Source organism: Coregonus lavaretus (assembly GCF_964263955.1).
Source record: "Coregonus lavaretus genome assembly, chromosome: 18".
Classification (NCBI taxonomy): Eukaryota; Metazoa; Chordata; class Actinopteri; order Salmoniformes; family Salmonidae; genus Coregonus; species Coregonus lavaretus.
In genome coordinates, this window is record NC_140005.1 from 2,191,727 (window position 1) to 2,203,453 (window position 11,727).

Genomic DNA, 11,727 nt, shown 5'->3' on the forward strand with positions numbered 1-11,727 from the left:
ACTTATTGATGAAGCCAGTGACTGATGTGGTGTACTCCTCAATGCCATCGGAAGAATCCCGGAACATATTCCAGTCTGTGCTAGCAAAACAGTCCTGCAGGTTAGCATCTGCGTCATTTACATTTTACATTTACGTCATTTAGCAGACGCTCTTATCCAGAGCGACTTACAGTTAGTGCATACATTATTCTTTTTAATTTTCATACCCCATGGGAATCGAACCCACAACCCTGGCGTTGCAAACGCCATGCTCTACCAACTGAGCTACATCCCTGCCGGCCATTCCCTCCCCTAACCTGGACGACGCTGGGCCAATTGTGCGCCGCCCCATTGGTCTCCCGGTTGCGGCCGGCTACAGCAGAGCCTGGATTCGAACCAGGATCTCTAGTGGACCACTGCGCCACTCAGGAGACCACTCGTCATCTGACCACTTCTTTATTGTCACTGGTCACTGGTGCTTCCTGCTGTAGTTTTTGCTTGTAAGCAGGAATCAGGAGGATAGAGTTATGGTCAGATTTGCCAAATGGAGGGCGAGGGAGAGCTTTGTATGCATCTCTGTGTGTGGAGTAAAGGTGGTCTAGAGTCTTTTCCCCTCTGGTTGCACATTTAACATGCTGGTAGAAATGAGGTAAAACGGATTTAAGTTTCCCTGCATTAAAGTCCTCGGCCACTAGGAGCGCCGCCTCTGGATGAGCGTTTTCCTGTTGGCTTATGGCCGTATACAGTTAATTGAGTGCGGTCTTAGTGCCAACATCGGTTTGTGGTGGTAAATAGACAGCTACGAAGAATATAGATGAAAACTCTCTTGGTAAATAGTGTGGTCTACAGCTTATCATGAGATACTCTACCTCAGGCGAGCAAAACCTTGAGACTTCCTTAGATATCGTGCACCAGCTGTTGTTTACAAATATACACAGACCCCCACCCCTTGTCTTACCAGAGGCTGCTGTTCTATCCTGGCGATGCAGTGTATAACCCGCCAGCTCTATGTTAGTCATGTCTTCGTTCAGCCACGACTCGTGAAACATAACATATTACAGTTTATAATGTCCCGTTGGTAGGATATACAGTTGAAGACAGAAGTTTACATACACCTTAGCCAAATACATTTAAACTCAGTTTTTCACAATTCCTGACATTTAATCCCAGTAAAAATTCCCTGTTTTAGGTCAGTTAGGATCACCACTTTATTTTAAGAATGTGAAATGTCAGAATAATAGTAGAGATAATTATTTATTTAAGCATTTATTTCTTTCATCACATTCCCAGTGGGTCAGAAGTTTACATACATTCAATTAGTATTTGGTAGCATTGCCTTTAAATTGTTTAACTTGGGTCAAACGATTCGGGTACCCTTCCACAACCTTCCCACAATAAGTTGGGTGAATTTTGGCCCATTCCTCCTGACAGAGCTGGTGTAATTGAGTCAGGTTTGTAGGTCTCCTTGCTCGCACACGCTTTTTCAGTACTTCCCACACATTTTCTATAGGATTGAGGTCAGGGCTTTGTGATGGCCACTCCAATACCTTTACTTTGTTGTTCTTAAGCCATTTTGCCACAACTTTGGAAGTATGCTTGGGGTCATTGTCCATTTGGAAGACCCATTTGCGACCAAGCTTTAACTTCCTGACTGATGTCTTGAGATGTTGCTTCAAAATATCCACATAATTTTCCTTCCTCATGATGCCATCTATTTTGTGAAGTGCACCAGTCCCTCCTGCAGCAAAGCACCCCTACAGCATGATGCTGCCACCCCCGTGCTTCACGGTTGGGATGGTGTTCTTCGGCTTGCAAGCCTTCCCCTTTTTCCTCCAAACATAACAATGGTCAGTATGGCCAAACAGTTCTATTTTTGTTTCATCAGACCAGAGGACATTTCTCCAAAAAGTACGATCTTTGTCCCCATGTGCAGTTGCAAACCGTAGTCTGGCTTTTCTATGGCGGTTTTGGAGCAGTGGCTTCTTCCTTGCTGAGCGGCCTTTCAGGTTATGTCGATATCGGACTTGTTTTACTGTGGATATAGATACTTTTGTGCCTGTTTCCTCCAGCATCTTCACAAGGTCTTTTGCTGTTGTTCTGGGATTGATTTGCACTTTTCGCACCAAAGTACGTTCATCTCTAGGAGACAGAATGCGTCTCCTTCCTGAGCGGTATGATGGCTGTGTGGTCCCATTGTGTTTATACTTGCGTACTATTGTTTGTACAGATGAACGTGGTACCTTCAGGCGTTTGGAAATTGCTCCCAAGGATGAACCAGACTTGTGGAGGTCTACAAAAAAATGTCTGAGGTCTTGGCTGATTTCTTTTGATTTTCCCATGATGTCAAGCAAAGAGGCACTGAGTTTGAAGGTAGGCCTTGAAATACATCCACAGGTACACCTCCAATTGACTCAAATGATGTCAATTAGCCTATCAGAAGCTTCTAAAGCCATGACATCATTTTCTGGAATTTTCCAAGCTGTTTAAAGGCACAGTCAACTTAGTGTATGTAAACTTCTGACCCACTGGAATTGTGATACAGTGAATTATAAGTGAAATAATCTGTCTGTAAACAATTGTTGGAAAAATTACTTGTGTCATGCACAAAGTAGATGTCCTAACCGACTTTCCAAAACTATAGTTTGTTAACAAGAAATTTGTGGAGTGGTTGAAAAACGAGTTTTAGTGACTCCAACCTAAGTGTATGTAAACTTCCGACTTCAACTGTACGTGCCTGTAGTTCGTCCACTTTATTATCAAGCGATTGTATGTTGGCCAATAGTATCGATGGCAAAGGCAGATTAGCCACTCGTCGCCGGCTCCTTACCAAGCACCCCGATCTCCTTCCGCGATATCTCCTTTTCTTTCTACTGTGAATGACGGGGATGAGGGCCCTGTCGGGTGTCTGGAGCAAATCCCTCTCGTCCAACTCATTAAATAAAAATGATTTGTGAGTAATCGCTGTTCTGATGTCCAGAAGCTCTTTTCGGCCATAAGAGACGGTGGCAGCAACATTATGTACAAAATAAGTTACAAACAATGCGAAAAAACACACAAAATAGCACGGTTGGTTAAGAGTCCATAAAACGGCAGCCATCCCCTCCAGCGCCATTATCACAGATGCAACAATGTCAAAGATTTTACTGAGTTACAGTTCATATAAGGAAATAAGTTAATTGAAATAAATGCATTAGGCCCTAATCTATGGATTTCACATGACTGGGAATGCAGATATGCATATGTTGGTCACAGATACTTATAAAAAATGTAAGGGCGTGGATCAGAAAACCAGACAGTATCTGGTGTGACCACCATTTGCCTCATGCAGCGCGACACATCTCCTTTGCATAGAATTGATCAGGCTGTTGATTGTGGCCTGTGGAATGTTGTCCCACTCCTCTTCAATGGCAGTGCGAAGTTGGAACTGGAACACGCTGTTTTACACGTCGATCCAGAGCATCCCAAACATTTTCAGCTTCCAGGAATTGTGTACAGATCCTTGCAACATGTGGGTGTGATGGCGGCGGATGAATGGCACGACAATTGGCCTCAGGATCTCGTCACGGTATCTCTGTGCATTCAAATTGCCATCGATAAAATGCACTTGTGTTCGTTGTCCGTAGCTTATGCCTACCCACACCATAACATCACCGCCACCATGGGTTACTCTGTTCACAACTTTGACATCAGCAAACCGCTCGCCCACACGACGCTCTCCGACACGACGCCATACACGTGGTATGCGGTGATGAGGCCGGTTGGGCGTACTGCCAAATTCTCTAAAAGGATGTTGGTGGTTTATGGTAGAGAAATGAACATTAAATTCTCTGGCAACAGCAGTCAGCATGCCAATTGCATGCTCCATCAACTTGAGACATCTGTGGCATTGTGTTGTTTTACAAAACTGCACATTTTAGAGTGGCCTTTTATTGTCCCAGCACAAGGTGCACCTGTGTAATGATCATGCTGTTTAATCAGCTTCTTGATATGCCAAACCTGTCAGGTGGATGGATTATCTTGGCAAAGGTGAAATGCTCACTAACAGGGATGTAAACAAATTTGTGCACAACATTTTAGAGAAATAAGCTTTTTGTGCATATGGAACATTTCTGGGATATTTTATTTCAGCTCATGAAACATGGGCCCAACACTTTACATGTTGCGTTCATATTTTTGTTCAGTGAATATCAATATTTGCGCATAAAGGAGTTTCCACCGCCATTTCTCGCATAATGAACTTTTCCCCCACAAAAAAATCCCATTTCCAACGCGCAAATGATCTGTCTGCATTAATAAATTTGTACTGAAACTTCCTGTTTCCATCACAGCTGTCTTGATTTTTGAAAATGTATATAGACGGTATGACTTTACTTGCTTAAAAGCTGTGAATGGAAACGTTGTAATATAGAAAAAAAAATTAATCTCTTTCTTCGACATATAGCTCGATCACCTTCACCGTTTTCAGCATAAACCCACCACCTATAGCAAACTGTGCCTATCGTTCTTTCACCGTGTTCAGCATAAACCCACCACCTATAGCAAACTGTGCCTATCGTTCTTTCACCGTGTTCAGCATAAACCCACCACCTATAGCAAACTGTGCCTATCGTTCTTTCACCGTGTTCAGCATAAACCCACCACCTATAGCAAACTGTGCCTATCGTTCCTTCACCGTTTTCAGCATAAACCCACCACCTATAGCAAACTGTGCCTATCGTTCTTTCTTTGCCATATGAATGGTCTTGCTGTGTGATTGGCTGTGTTGGTCATGTGGTTATTCTCAAACTGGCGCTTCAAATCTTCCGCGGGAAAAATGCGTTTATTATCCACGGAGACGAAGAGGAAGAGAGAGGCTCAACTCGGGGGGAAATCTGTCTCCCTCCACCAGGTGGCATTCATTCGTTGTTTCGCCCCACCAGGGCAAATCGTTTTTGTATGGAGATCAATGAGAGTGTTGAATTTGGTCAACAACAACAAAAATGAATGGCATATTTGCTACGTGAAGTTTATTTGATTTAATAGAAGTTTCGTCATGCTTAAATTTGTCACGAATGTACTGATATAAGTAGGACACGTGACATCCCGGCAACTTTGAGAAAAAACACCTTATATAGGAGTTGTCTCGAGATATCTATGCATATTAATGTCATGAGGCTCGTAGTATCGCGTCTCTCGTCATTGAATACAGACGGTTGAAGTCAACAACCCTTATTGAATATTCAAAAATTGACAATAACAATTGTCTCCACCAATCCAAAGAAAGGATAGGCGGGAGCGATTCCCATTGTTAGGGTGGAGAGACATGTTATCTTGTCAGTATAGCCATAATCATTGTTACACGTCAGTGGAAATATGTCGCATTCTCGTTCTGCATCCGCCCCTCGAATGAAAGAATATGCATCTCATTGGCTACCTGTCATGACTATGCTGCTGTCATGAATTTGATTGGTTCGTAGACGAGTATGTCACGAAAATGACATCCCTTTCCATATTATTATTATTATTATATTATTATAAGCCATTTAGCAGACGATTTTATCCAAAGCGACTTACAGTCATGTGTGCATACATTTTTACGTATGGGTGGTCCCGGGGATCGAACCCACTACCTTGGCGTTACAAGCGCCGTGCTCTACCAGCTGAGCTACAGAGGACCATGCTGAAAAGTCTAAACTGAATCCTTGGGACCTTCTAACTCTTACGTCACCCCATTAAAGTAGACATTGAAAACGGTTAAGGTAAAGGTTATGATGAAGGTTATGGTTAATGTTAGGGTAAGGGTTAAGGTATGGACGTCCCAATGATCCCGAATAACATTAGCGATGTTCCTGCCAGACAACGCGCAGAAAGGGGAACGTCTCTGATTGGACGTGCAGGATGTACCGACGTCTCTGATTGGACGTGCAGGATGTAACGACGTCTCTGATTGGACGTGCAGGATGTAACGACGTCTCTGATTTGCCGAAAGCGTTGGTGCTCGTGAGCTTCTATTTTGAACATAAATACAGTCAGCTGCATTTTCTTTCTCAGAGTTGGGGCTGTCAGGGAGAGTACACGGCAGTGCAGCTCTCTGACAGGATTTAAAGTATGTACTTTTAGGCAAGATTATTATTATTTTTTTACTTTTGGTTTTCCAAGACGGGGTCTGCAAACAGCTTGCCATGGTTGTTTTGCCTTTATTACTCTTCACACTCATTCTGCAAATTTCCTCATTTTGTTAGCTAGCTTGATCTTTCGGCCTGTCTCCGTTCACCGATATTTTGGCCTTCCTGACAGGTATCTAAATTGAATTCGATTCAAGGAACTATCATTGGATTTACCTTGTAAGAATGGATTTTGGAAACGTTACCAACGATTTCAGCCCAATCACCACTCGCTTGACCAGCAGGTCGGACAGAGTCTCAGGGCTTTCCTCGCTGTCGCTGCCCGACATGATGGCCTCTCCTTTCATCAAGAAGAATCTCTTCTCTCCTGGACCCACAACTGTACTGTCTCCGGTCACTAATCTGGCCCTAAACATGAACAATCTAGCTGGACTTGGGAGGTAAGAGTGTAATACAATGTATGTTGCTATGCTAGCTAGCTATGTTGTTTTCATGCTAGCTAACTTGAGTGTGAACGCTGCTTTGGGACACAACATCGGGAGTCTGTATTGGTTGGACTAACCTGAGTTGTGCGTTGTTCTAGTGGCTGGCGACAGAAAATAACCCTACCACAATATAGCCGGCTTCACCACAAAAACGTTTCCTGTCAACAAAGGCATATGTATAGTCTCTACGAACTCTAACTAGCTAGCTACAGGACTTACCAGATGTAAAGTGAAGTCCCTCGCGATCAAATAAACGTCTGAATCCAACTTTTGTCCAAAGTGCACCATATTCCTGCTGAGTTAGACAGTGGGCTGTCAACATTTCCAAGTTCTACCACGGTCTAATTTACACAGCAGGAATATGGTGCGGTTTGGACGTGTATTTGATAGCGAGGGACACATTTCACTTTACATCAGGTAAGTAGAGTTCCTAGAGATTATACATATGCATTTGTTGAAAGGAAACGGGGGTGAAGCGGTAGGGTTGTGGAAGGGTTATTTTTTTATAAGAATTAGTCCAAACCCGATCATTGGTCCAACCCGTCTTGCAACTAAACTAGAGTTTCTGTTGAACAAATCTAGGTACGTCCCTCCCTCCCCGTTTCGTTCGCTTCAGTTTAAAAAAACGTTTTGCAACAGAATCGGTTTAAATAATACTCCCCAGCTAGTTAGCTAGCTGTTTCAAGCTAATGAAAATTGCTTGTTTGCTGGTTGTTAAAAAGTTCAGTGATTATGTAACCTTTTCCTTTACAGCCAACAGTGTGATACTCCCAAGAGGAAACGTGTGCCCCTTCTGAAGATTCCCTCCTTCGCCTCCGACTGCTCCTCGGATGCTGGTAAGGCAACATATAATAAGATGGCTGCAAATGTTTCACCCCAATAAGTGTCAATAAAATGCCGGCAGTAGGAACTTGGCTTGCTATTTAAACGGTCATATATATATATATATATATATATTTTAATGTGCAGCCCATATAGGCGTTATATTACCATGTCCTGTTTTTAATTATGCTGTTTCCAGTTGTGCAGTTTCACCACCTTCAACACATGTGTAGGATTTTTTCTTTTTTTTGCCAGTACAGGACAATACAGGATAAAAGGCTAAATGTACATGATTTAATATTCACTCCTGTGTCACCTTGTAGACCTGTGGGTAAATGTGTTATGATTTTAACTAGTCAACTGTTAACTATCAGATGAACATCTTCCTCCAGGTCTTGGTATGGATTCCCCCAGCCCCATGGATCCCATCCATGTTGAGGAGACGTAAGTGATAGTCCACTTGTCTGTCCCAATCAGTCTCTCTGGTCTAGCTGACCCTTTACTCCCCTTCTGTCTTACTACCCCTCCTCATCCCTCCTCCTCATCCATCCATCCCTCCATCCCCTCCTCATCCCTCATCCCTCCTCCTCCTCCTCATCCCTCATCCCTCCTCCTCCTCCTCATCCCTCATCCCTCCTCCTCCTCCATCCCTCCTCCTCATCCCTCCTCCTCCTCATCCATCCATCCCTCCTCCTCATCCATCCATCCCTCCTCCTCATCCATCCATCCCTCCTCCTCATCCATCCATCCCTCCTCCTCCTCCTCATCCCTCCACCCCCTCCTCATCCCTCCATCCCCTCCTCATCCCTCCTCCTCATCCATCCATCCCTCCTCCTCCTCATCCCTCCATCCCCTCCTCATCCCTCCATCCCCTCCTCCTCATCCCTCCTCCTCATCCCTCCTCATCCCTCCTCTCCATCCCTCCTCCTCCTCCTCCTCATCCATCCATCCCTCCTCCTCATCCCTCCTCCTCATCCCTCCTCTCCATCCCTCCTCATCCCTCCTCTCCATCCCTCCTCCTCCTCCTCATCCCTCCATCCCCTCCTCATCCCTCCATCCCTCCTCATCCCTCCTCTCCATCCCTCCTCCTCCTCCTCATCCCTCCATCCCTCCTCCTCCTCATCCCTCCATCCCCTCCTCATCCCTCCATCCCTCCTCTCCATCCCTCCTCATCCCTCCATCCCTCCTCCTCCTCCTCCTCATCCCTCCATCCCTCCTCCTCATCCCCCCCCCCCCCCCCCTCCTTCATTGTCTCCTAGCAGTGGACTTCATTGTCTCTCTGCTTGTCCAGTCTGTGGGTGGTCTTGGGGCCCTTCATGGCACTCGGGGTGAATATCCAGACATCTGCCATTGGATAAAAGTAGAGACTCTGAGCTAGAAAATGGTAATCATACATTACAGTTGAGGAACAATGGGAAAGTAATTCTGCATTGAAAGTTGATAAACTTGTAACCCCACTTTTGAGAAAATGGCCTGTGAATGTTTTGATACACCTACTGGAGAGCTCTTCTTTGTCTACACCCATTCAGCATCGTTCACATCCTCTTAAACCTTAGCCCCACCCATCTCTGTAAGGATTCCCATGCGAGGCCATGTGTTAAACAGAGTGAGTAAGGTAGAGTAGTAAACAACCAAAGATTAAGACTAAAAGTGGTGAAAGTAGCAGCCTACAATAAGGAAAAACTCCTGGTAAAAATACACTTGGCCGATATCCTAATCTGACTTTGGTGCAGGTCATGTTGTTCTTCACATTACGGTCTCCGGTGAACACACACTATATCAAATAAAATCTAATTTGTCACACACACAGGATACAGAAGGTGTAAACGGTACAGTGAAATGGTTATTTGCATAGTAGCAATATCAGAAAGTGTCCAGATAAAAATATTTTATAATTATTAGATGACGCTTACCCAGACACACTTGTCTAAACATAAAAAAAAAAAAAAATATTTAACCAGGTAAGCCAGTTGAGAACAAGTTCTCATTTACAACTGCGACCTGGCCAAGATAAAGCAAAGCAGTGCGATTAAAAACAACAACACAGAGTTACATATGGGGTAAACAAAACAAAGTCAAAAATACAACAGAAAATATATATACAGTGTGTGCAAATGTAGCAAGTTATGGAGGTAAGGCAATAAATAGGTCATAGTGCAAAATAATTACAATAGTATTAACACTGGAATGATAGATGTGCAGAAGATGATGTGCAAATAGAGATACTGGGGTGCAAATTAGCAAAATAAATAACAATATGGGGATGAGGTAGTTGGGTGGGCTAATTTCAGATGGGCTGTGTACAGGTGCAGTGATCGGTAAGCTGCTCTGACAACTGATGCTTAAAGTTAGTGAGGGAGATAAGAGTCTCCAGCTTCAGAGATTTTTGCAGTTCGTTTCAGTCATTGGCAGCAGAGAACTGGAAGGAATGGCGGCCAAAGGAGGTGTTGGCTTTGGGAATGACCAGTGAGATATACCTGCTGGAGCGCAGACTACGGGTGGGTGTTGCTATGGTGACCAATGAGCTAAGATAAGGCGGGGATTTGCCTAGCAGTGATTTATAGATGGCCTGGAGCCAGTGGGTTTGGCGACGAATATGTAGTGAGGGCCAGCCAACAAGAGCGTACAGGTCACAATGGTGGGTAGTATATGGGGCTTTGGTGACAAAACGGATGGCACTGTGATAGACTACATCCAATTTGCTGAGTAGAGTGTTGGAAGCTATTTTGTAAATGACATCGCCGAAGTCAAGGATCGGTAGGATAGTCCGTTTTACGAGGGCATGTTTGGCAGCATGAGTGAAGGAGGCTTTGTTGCGAAATAAGAAGCCAATTCTAGATTTAACTTTGTATTGGAGATTCTTAATGTGAGTCTGGAAGGAGAGTTTACGGTCTAACCAGACACCTAGATATTTGTAGTTGTCCACATACTCTAGGTCAGACCCGCCGAGAGTAGTGATTCTAGTCGGGTGGGTGGGTGCCAGCAGCGTTCGATTGAAGAGCATGCATTTAGTTTTACTAGTGTTTAAGAGCAGTTGGAGGCTACTGAAGGAGTGTTGTATGGCATTGAAGCTCGTTTGGAGGTTTGTTAACACTGTGTCCAATGAAGGGCCAGATGTATACAAAATGGTGTCATCTGCGTAGAGGTGGATCTGAGAGTCACCAGCAGCAAGAGCGACATCATTGATATACACAGAGAATAGAGTCGGCCCGAGAACCCTGTGGCACCCCCATAGAGACTGGCATAGGCCCAGACAACAGGCCCTCCGATTTGACACATTGAACTCTATCTGAGAAGTAGTTGGTGAACCAGGCGAAGCAGTCATTTGAGAATACAAGGCTATTTAGTCTGCCAATAAGAATGCAGTGGTTGACAGAGTCGAAAGCTTTGGCCAGGTCGATGAAGACGGCTGCACAGTACTGTCTATTATCGATTGCGGTTATAATATCGTTTAGGACCTTGAGCGTGGCTGAGGTGCACCCATGACCAGCTCGGAAACCAGATTGCATAGCGGAGAAGGTACGGTGGGATTCGAAATGGTCGGTGATCTGTTTGTTAACTTGGCTTTCAAATACTTTCGAAAGGCAGGGCAGGATGGATATAGGTCTGTAACAGTTTGGATCTAGAGTGTCACCCCTTTTTGAAGAGGGGGATGACCGCGGCAACTTTCCAATCTCTGGGGATCTCGGACGTTACGAAAGAGAGGTTGAACAGGCTAGTAATAGGGGTTGCGACAATTTCGGCGGCTAATTTTAGAAAGAAAGGGTCCAGATTGTCTAGCCCAGCTGATTGATGGGTCATGTGAAATAAAAGCTATAACCACCACCCAGCCATATCTAGCCAAGTGGACGGGTCACTATTGTCTAGACATGGACACAATGAAGTCATTTAGCAGACGCTCTTATCCAGAGATGGCTTGATGGGTCATGTAATCATCTGGCGAAGTGGAGTCTTGTTTAGACATGTAGCTAGCAAACAATGAACGGGCATAATCCCAACTCCTACTATCAAAACCTCCCTTTGGCCGCCATTCCTTCCAGTTCTCTGCTGCCAATGACTGGAACGAATTGCAAAAATCTCTGAAGCTGGAGACTCTTATCTCCCTCACTAACTTTAAGCATCAGTTGTCAGAGCAGCTTACCGATCACTGCACCTGTACACAGCCCATCTGAAATTAGCCCACCCAACTACCTCATCCCCATATTGTTATTTATTTGGCTAATTTGCACCCCAGTATCTCTATTTGTACATAATCTCTTGCACATCTATCATTCCAGTGTTAATACTAATTGTAATTACTCTGCACTATAGCCTATTTTATTGCCTTACCTCCATAA

The 11,727-nt window shown here is 44.4% G+C and overlaps 1 protein-coding gene across 1 annotated transcript; it reads left to right on the forward strand.

Annotated features, from left to right (window-relative positions):
- Positions 1-6,046: 6,046 nt before the first annotated feature.
- LOC311145733 (M-phase inducer phosphatase 2-like) lies at positions 6,047-7,838 on the forward strand (the record flags this gene model as incomplete). The annotated part of the gene is made up of 3 exons (XM_084182020.1): positions 6,047-6,523; positions 7,322-7,404; positions 7,783-7,838. The coding sequence occupies exons 1-3, from the start codon at positions 6,309-6,311 to the stop codon at positions 7,836-7,838; spliced, it is 354 nt and encodes a 117-aa protein (XP_084038146.1). The 5' UTR covers positions 6,047-6,308.
- Positions 7,839-11,727: the final 3,889 nt, after the last annotated feature.